The sequence below is a fragment of the Ictidomys tridecemlineatus genome, chromosome 5, assembly GCF_052094955.1.
Source record: "Ictidomys tridecemlineatus isolate mIctTri1 chromosome 5, mIctTri1.hap1, whole genome shotgun sequence".
NCBI classification, from domain to species: domain Eukaryota; kingdom Metazoa; phylum Chordata; class Mammalia; order Rodentia; family Sciuridae; genus Ictidomys; species Ictidomys tridecemlineatus.
In genome coordinates, this window is record NC_135481.1 from 26483190 (window position 1) to 26500537 (window position 17348).

Genomic DNA, 17348 nt, shown 5'->3' on the forward strand with positions numbered 1-17348 from the left:
GTATGCATCATACCTGTCCTTGTTCTGTTCTGAGTGCTAAGTTGTATTGGTTGATATACTTTCATAAGACACACTGATACTGGCTTTTTTTCTTTTTTGTACTGGAGTTTAGACCCAGGACCTTGCACACTTTAGGCAAGTGCTCTGACCTGTATCTCCCATCATTAAAAAAAAAAATGTTTTTTTGTTTTTTGTTTTTGTTTTTTTTAAGGCAGAGTCTCCCTAAGTTATTGAGGCTGGCCTTGAACTAACTTTTTCTTTTTCTTTCTTTCTTTTTTAAAAATATTTATTTTTTGTAGTGGGACACAGTACCTTTATTTACTTCTTTTTATGTGGTGCTGAGGATTGAACTCAGGGCCTTACACGTGCTAGACAAGCACTCTGCTGCTGAGCCACAACCTCAGCCCTGGCCTTGAACTTTCAATCCTCCTGCCTCAGCCTCCTCAGTAGCTAGGATTGCAGGAATGAACTACCAGGCCCGACCATAATACTGGCTTTTTATTAAAAGGAATGCATTTACTTTTATAAGCAAAATAATAAATGCATTTCGCATTTCAGGTAAAGCTTGATCTAACCACTTACCTGTATCACAAAAGACGGAGTTTCTTTCTGCCTTTTAATTCTTTTTATATTTCCATTATATCAGCTTTATTCTAAATGTAGTTTTTTCTAGTGTGTTAAAAATGAACAGTAGGGCTGTGGCTTAGTGGCAGAATACTTGTCTAGCATGCATGAGGCCCTGGGTTTGATCCCCAGTACTGAAAAAAAAAAAAGAAAAAAAGAAAAAATGAACAGCAACAATCTAGGTCTCCTCATGCACATCGAGCATGGGGAGTTTTCTCAACTTTTCTCCAACCTTGAAACCAAAATCACAGCTTCATTCAGAATATACCAACTTAAGTCACAAGCCCATCCTTGAATCAATCATTATAGCAAGAAGGATGAAAATTTGCTTACTGGCTTAACCTATTGTTGACTATTTTTAGGGAAGGAGGTGAAACTCGTCCTTTTCAGGTTGGATGCTGTGTATGTGGAGAAATAGTGTAATCAACAATGTCCATCCTGCAGGGAATAAAAAAGGAGATAAGCCATCCCCTCTGCCAAATATAATTGATATTACTTCTCTGTTTCTGTTTCAATGTTATTTTGTCTTTCTTTTCCATTTTTGTTTTATTAGCAAATTGTTTGCAACAGAGGACTATTTGGCAGCTATTAATGCATACAATTTAGCCATAAGACTGAATAACAAGATTCCTCTATTATATTTGAATCGGGCTGCTTGCCACCTAAAACTAAAAAACTTACACAAGGCCATTGAAGATTCTTCTAAGGTATATATTTATCTATCTATTTATTTATTTTTATATGGTGGTTTAAAATTATTATCTGCCAAAGGCCAATGTCTCGGCTTGGCACCAGAATCACGAGGCACTCACAGCTTTGTAGGTTCAAACAGCAATTCTTTATTCCAGCTCTCACACCGCCTCCACACAGGTCCAGGGGCAAACGCGTTCTCTGTCTCCCGCACAATTCACCTACTCCACGAGGCTATCTCCAAATCCCATTTTAATCTCACGAGAACTCAACGGGAACAAGCAGCAGGAACACCCTAATCCCAGCAATAATCTTCAACTTCCAACTTCCCTAAAACCCATTATCTTAGACTGGCAACGCCTTAAACTCAAGGAGCCGGTTACTTCCTCAAACCTGATCAGCTCTAAACCCGGATCTGCCTAGGTCCTTGAGCAAGGTCACCTCATTAAAGCATGCATGCAATGTTCCATCAAATGTCCTCTAAGCAGCATGGGGTACGCTTGGCAAGGAAATTTCGATGCGTCATTCCTACTTGGTAATGGCCCTCAGCAATTATCCTTTGTGGATGGGTATATAGATTAGTGACCTTGTGTGTGAGGCCCTGTGTTCTATCCCCAGCACACATTCACAAAATTGTTATTCTCCTATTTATTGGAATTAGTGCAGCCAATATGGAAGCAGTATGGAGATTCCTTGGAAAGCTGGGAATGGAACCACCATTTGACCCAGCTATCCCAATCCTCAGTCTATACCCAAAAGATTTAAAAACAGCATACTACTGGGACACAGCCACATCAATGTTTATAGCAGCACAATTCAGAATAGCTAAACTGTGGAACCAACCTCTATGTCCTTCAATAGATGAATGGATAAAGAAAATGTGGTATATATACACAATGGAATATTACTCAGCAATAAAAGAGAATAAATCATGGCATTTGCAGGTAAATGGATGGAGTTGGAGAATATAATGCTAAGTGAAGTTAACCAATCCCAAAAAACCAAATGCCAATTTTTTTCTCTGATATAAGGAGGCTGATTCATAGTGGGGTTGGGAGAGGGAGCATGGGTGGAATAGAGGAACTCTAGATAGGGTAAAGGGGTGGGAGGGGAAGGGAGGGTAAAAAAGATGGTGGAATGTGATGGACTTCATTGCCTTAAGTACATGTATGAAGACATGAATGGTGTGAATATATTTCATATACAACCAGAAATATGAAAAATTGTGCTCTATATGTGTAATATGAATTGTAATGCATTCTATCATGTATAATAAATTAGAATAAATAAATAAATAAAGCTCTTGGTCTGGGGATATATGGTAGAGGACATTCAACACAACTACAACAAAAAGAGGAAGGAAGGAAATTATGCTCTTTTTTCTATTTTTAAATTTAAACAATTGAATCTCAAGGATTTAAAGAATTGTCTTGCCTTATTACTTTTTTAAATCATTTTTTTAAAAAATAGACTATGAAATGGCATTTTTAAAAAATTTTGAGTTAGATTAGAAATCACATTCAATTATTAGTATGCATTAGCATGGCATAACAGTTGGAATTCACAAGGAAATTGGTAAAAGGTTGTCAGTTGTGCTGTTTTATTATTAAAGTTTTGCAGGTACAAGGAAGAACACTTAGTATTCCTTTGTTATTTCTGCCATTTGCATAGTAAAAGAATATTTCCATAATCATTTTTTCATTTTTAGAGTCAATTAGACTATCTTAAACGCTACAGCTTTTTCTTTTTTTCCATATCAAGGTAACTTCTTTTATTGGGCATGTCACAAGCAAAGTCTTGTATGTGGCTCCTTGAGATTGAGGATATGGAAGAAAAAAGCATATCTTCAAACTTTGAACTTATAATATTTTTTCAATCCAGCTTTCCTTTGACTAACACAATTTTGTGCACAAATATTTATTGAATGAAAGAATAAACTGGGTCACCCAATCCAAGTACAAAAGATCCCAAATGCTACTTAATCATTCCTGCTAGTAAAGGTGCATGCACCAAAGAAAACAAATCATTCCGTGAGGGAGTAAATCCCATACAGAAACAATTGAAGAATTCCTTAAATTGTTTAACATAAATGTGTGTATTTTATAAATTACTGTATCTGCTAAGCCAAAAATTTAAGTGGGTGAGGGCTTAAGGCATGTTTTGAAGTTCATATTTTTACCATGTTTTTGCTCAAGTTTAAATTAGGAAGTTATGTCTTTATCTTGTTAATTATGTATGTGTTTTGTAAGGCTCTGGAATTACTAACACCACATGTTGCAGACAATGCTAATGCAAGAATGAAGGCACATGTACGACGTGGAACAGCATTCTGTCAACTGGAATTGTACGTAGAAGGTAAAAAATTGATAGAAAATGGGTTTTGTTTGCTTTCTCTATTTTTGCCATACTGGAGATTGAACCCAGAGCCTCATACATGCTAGGCAGCTGCTGTACCACTGACCTATGCCCTAATCCTTTAAATTTTGTTTTGAGATGAGGGCTCACTAAATTGTCAAGCTGGCTTAGAACTTGTGATCCTCCTGTCTCAGCCTCCTGAGTAGCTGACAGGTATGTGTGATACTGTGTCCAGCTTGTAGAAATGTTTTAACATCCACATCTACTCTCATAAAAAAGTCATTGGGATTATTAAAAGATCATGATTGTTTTTTCATACTGGAATTTGAACCCAGGGCTTCACATATGCTAGGCAAGTGGTCCACCACTGAACTACATCTCCAGCCCTTAAAAATTTTTTTAAATTTTGAAACAAGGTTTCAAGAAATTGTCCAGGTTGGCCTAGAACTGGCGATCCTCCTAACTCAGACTGCCCAAGTAGCTGAGATTATAGATATGTGCCATCATGCCCAGCTGGGATCATGAGTTTTTAGGATTCCATTTTTTAAAGACTTTTAGCATTTAATTTATTCTTTGCAACTTATCTGATTAAATAAAAAGTTATTTTGAAATTATATTTTAAAAGTTCATTGTAGGGCTGGGGATGTAGTAGAGTGGTAGAGTAGAAGAGTGCTTGCCTGGTTCTGGGTTTGGTACCCAGCATTGCAAAAATAAATAAGTAAATAAAGAAAGAAATTAATTGTAGAAGAGAATTAGAACAAGATGTGAACAATGAGTTTAGGTCTGGGAACATGCTGTATTATTAGACAACATTTCTATAGATGGATATGTAATAAACTGTATATTGGGGCTGGGGATGTGGCTCAAGCGGTAGCGTGCTCGCCTGGCATGCGTGTGGCCCGGGTTCGATCCTCAGCACCACATACAAACAAAGATGTTGTGTCCACCAAATACTAAAAAATAAATATTAAAATTCTCTCTCTCTCACTCTTTCTTAAAATAAATAAATAAATAAATAAACTGTATAAATGATTCACTTGAGATAGTCAGACCTTCCTGGCACGGTGGTACATGTCTGTAATCCCACCAATCCAGGAGTCTGAGGCAGTAGGTTCAAGAGTTTGAAGCTACTTGGCAATTTAGTAAGACCTTGTTTCAAAATAAAAAATATAAAGCGCTAGGAATGTAGCTCAGTGATAGAGCTCTCTTGGGTTCAATGCTTAGTGGGAAAAAACCCCCACAAAAAACAGTGTGTGTATATTTTACACTTTATAAGCATACACATATGCATGTGCACGCACATGCCCACACAAACTCAGAAATTATCTATCACAATTTATAAACATTGCTTTTCTTTGTGATACTCTACTAAGGTCCATAATTTAATCCAAGGCATTTAGAAGTCATAGAATTTCTTTTATTTTAACTTTTTCTTTTCCTTCTTTCTTTTTTTGGTGCCAGGGATTGAACTCAGGGGCATTTAACCACCGAGCCACAACCCCAGCCTTTTTGTATTTATTTAGAGACAGGGTCTCATTGAGTTGCTTAGGGCCTTGCTAAATTGCTGAGGCTGACTTTGAACTTGCAAACCTTCTGCCTCGGCCTTCTGAGTACCATGTGTGGCTAATTCTTTCATTTTTAATATATTTAGAAGGGTTGGGGAGGTGGCTAGGTCACAAGAACACTTACCCAGTATGCATGAGGCCCTGGTTCAATACCCAAAAGTTTACCTTCAACATTCTTCTTCTCATGCCTCCTTATCCAGATGCCCATTCAGCTTCCCTTTACTCAATGATTAAAGGCTGCTTCTTAATGATGCATTTCCAAGAAATGAGCTTCAGCCTGTACATTTTATTTCTGATTTTGTATTTAAATTTTATTCTATTATTTTTCTAACCAAAATATCCAAATTAGGTTTATATGCTACATCCCTTTTTAATGTCTTATCCAAATTAAGTTTATATGCCACATATTTTTAAAATATCATATTCAACTTCATGTGGATAATAATAATCAAGACGGGAATGTAACATTGTAAAGAACTCTTTAGAAAGTATAACAACATGAAGCTGATGTGGTGGCACATGCCTGTATTCACAGCAACTCAGGAGGAGGCAGGAAACAGGAGGATCGCAAGTTTGAGGCCAGCCTCAGCAACTTAGTGAGACCTTGTCTCAAAATAAAAAAGTAAAAAAGTGCTGGAGATGTAGCTAACGTGTCCCTGGATTGAATTCCCGGTACCAAAAAAAAAAAAAAAAAAAAAAGGGAGAGAGAGAGAGAGAGAGAAAGAGAAAGAAAAAGTATCAACATGAAACTGGGAACAGTAGTGGATGCTGGCAGTCCCAGATATTGGGGTGTCTGAGTCATTGTGAATTCTAGGCCAGCCTGGGCAACTGAGAGCCCTTGAGTTTAATCCCCAATACTCAAAATAAATAAATAAGTTAAAAATAAATAAAATAAAACATTATGTAAAGAGGGAGAAAGAAAGAAATTATAGCAACCTAGATATTTTTGCGCTACAGGGAACCCTCTTCTTTAAGATGAAAAAATAGAGGATGGCAGAAGTTAAGTAATTTGCCTGAAGTGAGTGGCATAGCAGACACTTGGAACTAGAACTGAGTTTTCCTTGTTCCCCCCCAAATATTCTTTCCATTTGCTTTTTGGATAAAGATTGAGATGGAGTTACTTCTTCTTATTAAATAATCCACAGTGTTTTTCTTTGAAACAAATTTTCCTTAAAGAACTTTACTGTAGATAACTACAGAAAAAAAAGCACATACTATAGTGTACTCTGTGAGTATAAATATCAGTTGAGTTTCAGACCAGAGCTGTAGCTTAGTGTTAGAGCACCTTCTTAGCATGTGAAAAGGCCTGGGTTCAAATCTCAACATCCCCTGCTCTGCCAAAAAGAAAAATCTAGAAATATATCTAAGTAAGATATATTTATTATTTTTTCATTGAAGTGATAAAAGTACACTTTGGGTATGTAAATTTTATTGAGTTTATTCAAATGTTAATGACTTAAGCTGTTAGCTTATTTGTGCTTGAATTTAAAATAACTGCTTCTTATTGAACCCTGAATGAAATCATAATTATTCCCCAAATCACTGAAAAATTTCTAGTCTCATAGGTACTATGGAAGATGGAAAACTGATTTGAAACCTAGGGATTGTCCTGAACCATACTTTATACGGTTTCTTTTCTTTTTCTAATTATTATTATTTTTTTTTTTTTAGTTTTTGATAGACCTTTATTTATTTATATGTGGTGCTGAGAATCGAATCCAGTACCTCACACATGCCAGGCAAGTGTGCTACTGCTAAACCCCAGTCCCAGCCCCAACCCCTCTTTTTCTAATTTTAATTTAATTTTTTTTCAGCGCTGGGGATTGAACCCAGGGGTTGTTTACCCCGAGCTACATTCCCCAGTCCTTCTATATTTTATTTTAAGATAGGGGCTCACCCAGTTTGGCCTAGAATTTTTTTTTTTGTACTAGTGATTGAAACCAGGGGCCCTTAACCACTGAGCCACATCACCAGCCCTTTTAATTTTTTTATTTTGAGACAAGGTCTCACCAAGTTGCTTAGGCACTCACTAAATTGCTGAGGCTGGCTTTGAATTTCTGATTCTCCTCCCTCAACCTTCCAAGTGGCTGATATCACAGGCATGTGCCACTGCGCTCACCTGGCCTAGAATTTGTTATCCTCTTACTTCAATCTCTGGAGTCACAGGGATTACAGGTTACTTTTTATTATTTTTATTTTATTTGGGTGGGGGAAATGGGGATATAACCCAGGGGCAATTTACCACTGAGCTACATTCCCAGCATTTCTTTTTTTCCTGGGGGTTGGGGGTTACCAGGATTGAACTCAGGAACACTTCCCTACTGAGCCACATCTCCATACCTATTTAGTATTTTACTTAGAGACAGGGTCTCACTGAGTTGCTTAGTGCCTCGCTTTTGCTGAGGCTGGCTTTGAACTTGCGATCCTCCTGTCTCAGCCTCCCAGCCACTGGGATTACAGGCCTTTTTATTTGTAATTTTGAGATTGGGTCTCACTACGTTGTTTAGAGCCTCGCTAAATTGCTGAGGCTGGTCTTGAACTTGCTATCTTCCTGTCTCAGCCTCCTGAGCTGCTGAGATGTAACTCAGAGGTGGAACACTTGCCTAGTACTAGTGCAGGGGAGATGTCATCTAGATAAGACAAAAACATATAAATTACTTATTAATCATAATTGCTGTTTAATGTAGGCCTACAGGATTATGAAGCTGCACTTAAGATTGATCCAGCTAACAAAATTGTGCAAAATGATGCTGAGAAGATTCGGAATATAATTCAAGGAACAGAATTAAAATCTTAACGACTTCAAGTAGTGACTAGGTACTAGTATTAGATATTATTTTATGTTTTTCAGAAATAACTGGAGAGACTAGGACTATTTGTACATATTATGGCTGATTGTGCATACTCTTTAGTACTCTTTGTGAAGAGGGGAAAATATGATAAATCTACAGAAAAAGAAATGTTTGCTTTGGATCATTTTTGAATAAGTAAATCAAAATAAGAATAATCTATTTTAATAGTTTGCTTCCTCATATTAGCAGGCAATTTATACTTTTTAAAAAACTGAATTACACTTGTTCTTTTAACAAAATTGTTTGACTCTAGAACACTTACTGATTTTTAATGTTTAACAAGGTAGAATTTGTTTTAAAAAGTTTGTGCTTAGTTGGTATTTTTGTTTTATTAAAAATACTATTTAATTGTCTGAATGACTGCTTTGGTGTAATAAATATTGATATGTTTTTTAGTTAATTTCCAAAAGCTCAGAAATTTATTTTTCTTTAATACTCTACTATCTGCTGTTTGAGGTTAGACTAATTCAGCCCTGGTAAAACAATTACTTGAAAAACCTTATCTTCAACTTGTAAGGGTCTGGCGAAACGTCGGAGGGAGAGACCATCCAAGAGACTGACTCCATGCAATTGGCAAAAGGGGATATTATTGGGGATCCATTCCAGCGCGCTGGGGCTCCGTGCTTACTCAAGGAGGGAGAGCGGCCCAGAGCCAAGGTCAAGCAGAGCTTAAGTACACTTTTTGGAGAGGGCCGTGGGCTCTGCATACATCAGAACAAATCATCATGAGGCGCGGGGCAATTGAACAACAACTCTGAGACGTGATTGGCACATTCATTGGCGGGAACAGGTCGGGCGGGGGTGATTGGTCATTCCTAAGCGGGGTACACATTCAAACTGATTGGTTTGGGGCCCTGTGACAAACTGCACAGGGCCCTAGGCTAAATGGCTAGTAGGGTGTTGTCTTAACTATCTCAGGAATCTGGGTGTAACAGAGGAACTCAATAATACCTAATCTTTTACATTTTAATTCAAGCCTTCCAGCTTAGAAACTTTACCCTTTCAAACTTTAGTTATAGGCTGTTGTCAAAAAACAAGATTATAACAGATTTTTTAGCTTACAAATCTTGTTTGACTTTGTTTTGTACTTCCAGTGTTGTTCCAACTGGACAACACTTCATTTCTTTTTTTTTTTTTTTAAGAGAGAGTGAGAGAGGAGAGAGAGAGAGAGAATTTTTAATATTTATTTTTTAGTTGGCGGACACAACATCTTTGTTGGTATGTGGTGCTGAGGATCTAACCTGGGCTGCACGCATGCCAGGCGAGCGCCCTACCGCTTGAGCCACATCCCCAGCCCAACACTTCATTTCTTAAAATAGAATAAGTGTTCCAGTGAGCTGAGCAGAAGAGGTTGGTTTTATAAGCACAGAAGTGTTGAGAGCCATTAGCCAAGTAGGTATGACAATTTCCTTGCCAGCGTACCCCATGTTGCTTAGAGGAAGGACTTTTGGAAATGGACTTGCCTTGGACATTTGCAGTGACATTGCATGTATGTTTGAGAAAGGTGACCCTGCTCAAGGACCAGGGTGGATCTGGGTTTAGGGAGGATCCTACTGGATTAGGGCGGATCCAGGTTTAGGGTGTATCCTGCTGGGAATAGGGAGTATCCTGCTCTTGGGTTTAGGGTGGTTCCAGGTTTAAGGTGTACCCTGCTGGGAATAGGGCGTATCCTGCTGCCTCATGCACGCCCCATCCTTGAGTTCCGGTTGAGTTCTCCTGGGACTCAAAGCCTGGTGGAGTACGTGAATTTGCGCATAACCGTGGATTTCCCCAGAACGTGTAGAGTGCCCGTGTGAGTTTGGGAATAAAGAATTGCTGTTTGAATCTACAAGGCTGTGAGTGGCTCATGATTTTGTGCCCGCCAGACTTCGGCACAGAAGAACTAAAGAAAGCAGAAACAGAACAAAGTTATCTTCCTTATAATGTGCGCACAGGGAGACAGAACAATAGGAAAGTAAAAGATTGGTTATCATCTAGTTATTTCAGGTTACTGGTTTTGTTACTGAAAGCTTGGTCCTTGTCCTGGATGCTAACAAGTACATGGTTTTAAGAAAAAGGGAAGAAAAACGGTTATTGCTTTGCTGGATGCTAACAAGTACATGGTTTTGAGAAGAAGGGGGGAAAAAAGGGGTTATTGCTTTGCTAATATAGGAGGACTCTGCCCCAGAGGCTGTGATTCTGCCCTTCAAGGGAAACAAGTTTTTAAAAAGAGCTGACTCCAAGGCTACATTCCTGTTCTCTGTAGAGTTGTAATTCATCTGTTAATTTGGGAAGTAATCATTTCCGTGATCTTTTGGTACCATCCCCAAAGTCTGAATTAGTTCCCAAGGTGGGTGTGTGCTCAAGGACAGATTAACTGTCTCGGATGATAAAATAGATAATCTTTTTTTTTTTTTTTTTTTAAAGAAAGAGTGAGGGAGGAGAGAGAGAGAGAGAGAGAGAGAATTTTTTTTAATATTTATTTTTTTTAGTTCTCGGCGGACACAACATCTTTGTTGGTACGTGGTGCTGAGGATCGAACCCGGGTCGCACGCATGCCAGGCGAGCGCACTACCGCTTGAGCCACATCCCCAGCCCCTATAATCTTAATAATAGAAGAAAGATAATCTTGTTCTTCCCCTTCCCTGAGATTGGGGAAGGGGAGACATTGGGGGGGGGGGGGGAGAAACGAGTGACGAGTGCATTTAAAAAATTAACTGCAGTGGCTTATATTCAAAGCATGAAGTGGGCCACTGTTACACTATCTCTAGTGAGAAGCAACCCCTTAGTCTGGTGTCTTAATACTTACAGAAGACAGGCACAGTCGTGCACACATGTGATCTAAGTGATTTGGGAGGCTGAGGCACGAAAATCCCAAATTTGAGGCCATCAAGGCAATTTAGTGAGACCCTGTCTCAAAATAATTTGTGTTGTACCTCAAAGACAGAATGCTCCTGATTCAGCCCCCATTTCTACCCTCTCCACACACATAAATTATAGAGGACAGTAGCTAGGGAGTGAACTAGAGGTGGAGTCAGGATGGGGTCACACAGTTTGACACCAGTTTTCTTTGTCCTTGGCACATTGTCCTCACACAGGCTACTTTCTGTGGACAAGGATGTGGCTGGGTCTCTGAAACTGCTTGTTTTGCTTTCCAAAGGTTCATTTCCAGCATACTAATGGCCAAGTATTCGTGGGGACTTCTCTTTTTAAGTTCAGTATTTAAAAAAAGAAATTCTATCCATAAATTCCTGTCTCAGGGTGAGATTTTTATAGTATTTGATCACCTGATGCTGTCATTTGAATGGATCATAAAACAACTATTTTTTTTAAACAGTAGTATCTTTTAAAATGTACCTTTTGTGGTGGGGTGTGGAAAGGCTAACATGATAGAATTTCTCTCACAGTTCTGAAAGCCAGAAATCAGAAATGAAAGTATTGTTAGGGTCACATTCTCTTGGAAGGATCTGAGGAAGAATAATTTGCTGGGAAAGATTTTGATTTAGCTTTATCTTCTCAAGTCAAGTCAGTTCTGATCTCCTTGGCCTCAACTTGAGCAGTTCTTTTTTTTTTTTTAATTTGATTTGAATTTTTTTAATTTATGTTTTTTTTATTGTTGGTTGTTTAAAACTGAAAGGGTAAAGTTTCTAAGCTGGAAAGCTTGAATGTAAAAGATTAGGTATTATTAAGTTCCTCTGTTACACCCAGATTCCTGAGATAGTTAAAACAACGCCCTACTGGCCATTTAGCCTAGGGCCCTGTGCAGTTGTCACAGGGCCCGAACCAATCAGTTTGAATGTGTAATCCGCTTAACCTGACCTGTTCCCGCCAATGAATGTGCCAGTCACGTCTCAGAGTTGTTGTTCAATTTTCCTGCGCCTCATAATGATTTGTTCTGATGTATGCAAAGCCCACCGCCCTCTCCAGAAAGTGTACTTAAGCCCTGCTTGACCTCTGCTCTGGGCTCTGGGCTCTGGGCCACTCTCCTTTCCTGAGTGAGCCTTGGGCCTCAGTGCGCTGAATTAGGATCCTCTTCAATAAACTCCCTCCTGCTCATTGCGTGAAGCTGGTCTCTTGTGGTCTCATTCTCCAACGATTCGCCGGACCCTTACAAAACAACAACTTGAGCAGTTCTATGTCTGAAATACTTTGTACATACATTGCATAAATTGTCACGTCATTAATTTGCTAATTTCCTTCACCCCAAATTGTATTAACTGAAACAATAAAAGCCACTGTTTTTCACTTATGTCTTCATTTGTATTGTCTACCATATATATTTGTTAAATAATGAAATAACAAATTCATTCACTCACCAGCCTAGTAGTACCAACTAACATTTTCCTAAATTCTAAGCAATTAATTGAAATCTCAGAAGAGTGAAAAATTATTGTTAAGAATTTCTCTTTTTTGGGAGAGAGGGTACTACTCCTCCCCACCCCCTGACCTCCATGAGAGTTATTGAACACAGGGCCTAGTACATGTTGGTTGAAATCTTTCTTTTCTTGTGGTTGTGGTGATTGAACCCAGGGCTTTGTGCATATTAGGCAAGTACTCTACCTCTAAGCTACATCCCCAGTCTTTTTCTTCCTTATTCTTTTATTTGAGACAGGGTCTGAGTTGCCCAGCCTTGCCTCAAACTTTCTATCTTCCTGTGTAGCTAGAACTGTAGGAACACACCACCATACTGAGTCTTTTTTTTTGGGGGGGGGTACTGGGGATTGAACTTGGGGGCATTCAACCACTGAGCCACATCCGCATCCCTATTTAGTGAAAAACCAGCCTCTATCTCAGAGCAAAGCCTGTCCAAGGAAGGGATATGACCTTTGTCCTTGGAAAGACCCACAGAGCACTCCTAGGCACATTCCCACCCTGCTAAGTGGTTTATCTACAAATAACAGGAGAGATCTACTGCGACAGGTGTCCCTGACTCAGTCAGGCTAGATGGGGATCCATAGTAACCCCCTAGCAGCCACCAATCAGCATGAGACAGGGAAATACCTGGGATGCCAGATGACCCTCCCAGTAGTTTATGGTGGTTGATAACGTGTTAGGAAACCATGTAGTTCAGCACGAACACCCCTCTTGGCTTAAACCAATCAGTTCAAATGAATCCCCCTCTTGCAGTAACCAATCACCCCTCCCCAACTTGTTCCCGCCAGTGAATGTGCCAATCATGTTTTAGAGCTGTTATTTGATTTTCCCGAGGTGTGTGATAATTTGCTAAGAGATGCTATGATGTATGTGGGGGATCCCTGCCTTCTCCAAAGAATGTATAAAATTGCTGCAAACCCTGGGCTCGGGGCCTCTCAGCATCACCAGTTGCTCTGTGTGTGCTCGGAGGACCAAGCTAGCTCGCAATAAACACCTCTTTGCTGTTTACATCGATCTTGGTCTCTGGTGGTCTTTTGGGGGTCCCAAATTCGAACATAACATTTAGTATTTTATTTAGAGACAGAGTCTCACTGCATTGCTTAGCACCTCACTTTTGCTGAGCCTGACTTTGAACTCGCAATTCTCCTGTCACAGCCTCCACCAGCCGCTGGGATTACTGGCATGTGCCACCATGCCTGGCCAGAGTCTTTTTTTTTTTTTATTAATTTTTATTAGTTATTGATGAACCTTTATTTATTTGTTTATATGTGGTGCTGAGAACTGAATCTAGTGTCTCACACATGGTAGGCAAACAACGCTCTACCACTGAGCCACAACCCCAGCCCCTCTCAGAGTTTCTTAATTCAGATTTTTCCTTAGAACTCCTATGTTCTTTTGCCTCAATAAGTAGTAGATAAATAAGATCATGAAAATCATTTTGAAAGATTAATAACTAGGAGCCAGGCATGATGGTTTATATGTGTAATACCAGGTCCCCAGGAGGTGAGGCAAGATCCCAAGTTCCCAAGTACAAGACAAGCCTGGGCAAGTTAGGGAGACCCTGTCTCCAAAAAAAAAAAAAAGAGCTGGGGCTGTAGCTAAGCCATATAGCACTTGCCTAGCAAGTGCAAGTTCCTGTGCTTCATTCCCATTAGGACATACAAAAATACTTTCTTTTACTATTTCAAGTACATTATTATTCAAAAGTTCACTGTCATTTAGTTATCAGTTGAAATTCCTTCTTTCTTTTAATATTTTTTAGTTGTAGGTGGACACAATACCTTTATTTATTTATTTATTTTTTATTGTTGGTCGTTCAAAACATTACACAGTTCTTAATACATCATATTTCACAGTTTGATTCAAGCGGGTTATGAACTCCCAACTTTACCCCGTATACAGATTGCTGTATCACATCAGTTACCCTTCCATTGATTGACATATTGCTTTTCTAGTGTCTGATGTATTCTGCTGTCAGTCCTATTCTTTACTATCCCCCCTCCCCTCCCCTCCCCTCCCCTTTTCTCTCTCTACCCCTTCTACTGTAAATCATTTCTTCCATTTGTATTATCTTGTCTTACCCCTCCTTTCCTCTTATATATCATTTTGTATAACCCTGAGGATCGCCTTCCATTTCCATGCCATTTCCCTTCTCACTCCCTTTCCCTCCCACCTCTCAGCCCTGTTTAATGTAAATCTTCTTCTCAAGCTCTTCATCCCTACCCTGTCCTTGTTTACTCCCCTTATATCAAAGGGGTCATTTGGTATTTGTTTTTTAAGGATTGACTAGCTTCACTTAGCATAATCTGCTCTAATGCCATCCATTTCCCTCCAAATTCTATGATTTTGTCGTTTCTTAATGCAGAGTAATACTCCATTGTGTATAAATGCCACATATTTTTTATCCATTCATCTATTGAAGGGCATCTAGGTTGGTTCCACAATCTTGCTATCGTGAATTGTGCTGCTATGAATATCGATGCAGCAGTGTCCCTGTAGCATGCTCTTTTTAAGTCTTTAGGGAATAGACCGAGAAGGGGAATAGCTGGGTCAAATGGTGGTTCCATTCCCAGCTTTCCAAGAAACCTCCATACTGCTTTCCAAATTGGCTGCACCAATTTGCAGTCCCACCAGCAATGAACAAGAGTGCTCTTTCCCCCGCATCCTCTCCAGCACTTATTGTTGTTTGACTTCCTAATGGCTGCCAATCTTACTGGAGTGAGATGGTATCTTAGGGTAGTTTTGATTTGCATTTCTCTGACTGCTAGCGATGGTGTGCATTTCTTCATGTACTTATTGATTGATTGTATGTCCTCCTCTGAGAAGTGTCTGTTCAGGTCCTTGGCCCATTTATTGATTGGGTTATTTGTTATCTTATTGTTTAATTTTTTGAGTTCTTTGTATATTCTGGTTATTAGGGCTCTATCTGAAGTGTGTGGATTAAAGATTTGTTCCCAGGATGTAGGCTCCCTGTTTATCTCTCTTATTGTTTCTTTTGCTGAGAAAAAACTTTTTAGTTTGAGTAAGTCCCATTTGTTGATTCTAGTTGTTAACTCTTGCGCTATGGGTGTCCTATTGAGGAATTTGGGGCCCGATCCCACAGTATGTAGATCGTAGCCAACTTTTTCTTCTATCAGATGCCGTGTCTCTGATTTAATATCAAGCTCCTTGATTCATTTTGAGTTAACTTTTGTGCTTGGCGAGAGATAGGGATTCAGATTCATTTTGATGCAAATGGATTTCCAGTTTTCCCAGCACCATTTGTTGAAGGTGCTATCCTTCCTCCATTGCATGCTTTTAGCCCCTTTATCAAATATAAGGTAGTTGTAGTTTTGTGGATTGGTTACTGTGTCCTCTATTCTGTACCATTGGTCCACCCGCCTGTTTTGGTACCAGTACCATGCTGTTTTTGTTACTATTGCTCTGTAGTATAGTTTGAAGTCTGGTATCACTATACCGCCTGATTCACACTTCCTGCTTAGCATTGTTTTTGCTATTCTGGGTCTTTTATTATTCCATATGAATTTCATGATTCTTTTATCTATTTCTACAAGAAATGCTGTTGGGATTTTGATTGGTATTGCATTGAACTTATAGAGAACTTTTGGTAATATCGCCATTTTGATGATGTTAGTTCTGCCTATCCATGAGCAGGGTATATTTCTCCATCTTCTAAGGTCTTCTTCTATGTCTTTCTTTAGGGTTCTGTAATTTTCATTATATAAATCTTTCACCTCTTTTGTTAGGTTGATTCCCAAGTATTTTATTTTTTGGGGGGATATTGTGAATGGAGTAGTTGTCCTCATTTCCGTTTCAGAGGATTTGTCGCTGATATACAGGAATGCCTTTGATTTATGCGTGTTGATCTTATATCCTGCCACTTTGCTGAATTCATTTATTAGCTCTAATAGCTTCTTTGTAGACCCTTTTGGGTCTGCTAGGTATAGGATCATATCATCTGCAAATAGTGATAATTTAAGTTCTTCTTTTCCTATTTTTATGCCTTTGATTTCTTTCGTCTGTCTAATTGCTCTGGCCAGTGTTTCGAGGACAATACCTTTATTTTTATGTGGTGCTGAGGATCAAACCCAGTGCCTCACGGATGCTAGGCGAGCACTCTACCTCTGAGCCACAATTCCAGCAGGGAATTCCTTATTTCTTAAAAAGGTTTTTAAGAAAATTGATTCAAATCTATGTTCTAAATTGGATGTTCTAACATTATTTTTAAAAATCATACTTGAGCTGGGGCTATAGCTCAGTGGCAAAGTGCTTGCTTAGCACATGTGAGGCACTGGGTTTGATCCTTAGCACTGCATAAAAATAAATAAATTAATTCTGTCCATCTGAGAAACTGATGTGACTCCATTTTTTAGAAACCAGCTTCTACCTCAAGGCCTGTCCAGAGGGAGGGGGCATGACCCTTGTGCTTGGAAAAACCCACACAAATGCTACTAGGCACACATCCATCCTCCTGAGTTGTTTAACAGGAAAGATCTGGAGTGCCAGGTGAGCAACCGCCAATCACCATGAGACAGGGAAAATATCTGAAATGCCAGTGTTACCGCTGTTGACTGGTGACGAGTTCTTTTAATTTTCTATCCTAAGTATTTAAGTTCTCTGGCATGAATTATCTGAATCACAAACTTAACAATTACCTAACCCTAACTTTTAACTGCAAGATTATGCAATGCTTCAAACTCATTTAGATACCTGATGTTAGTTACAATGAAACATCATCTTTTAGACACACATTTAACCTAGATTATCCCCAAGAAACAATCTATAATAACCTTTAAAACCGACCAGATAAGAAAATATCTCTCCAGGTTTTGAACTTTCATTTAATTATGACTTCTATCAGTGGCACCTTAGATTTCCCATGAGTGGACCAGATGTTCTCACATAGGGG

The 17348-nt window shown here is 39.0% G+C and overlaps 1 protein-coding gene across 3 annotated transcripts in view; it reads left to right on the forward strand.

The window, feature by feature from the left end:
- The window catches only part of Dnaaf4 (dynein axonemal assembly factor 4), a 51685-nt gene extending 39375 nt beyond the window's left edge, over positions 1 to 12310 (forward strand). The window contains exons 7-9 of one of the 3 annotated variants that reach the window (XM_005316594.5): positions 1178 to 1331; positions 3564 to 3669; positions 7922 to 12310. In XM_005316594.5, coding sequence (XP_005316651.1) covers positions 1178 to 1331; positions 3564 to 3669; positions 7922 to 8031 — 370 coding nt within the window. In that variant the 3' untranslated portion in view covers positions 8032 to 12310. The remainder of the gene's footprint in view (positions 1 to 1177; positions 1332 to 3563; positions 3670 to 7921) is intronic. The other 2 variants (XM_021726893.3, XM_005316595.5) reach the window with 2 other exon arrangements.
- Positions 12311 to 17348: the final 5038 nt, after the last annotated feature.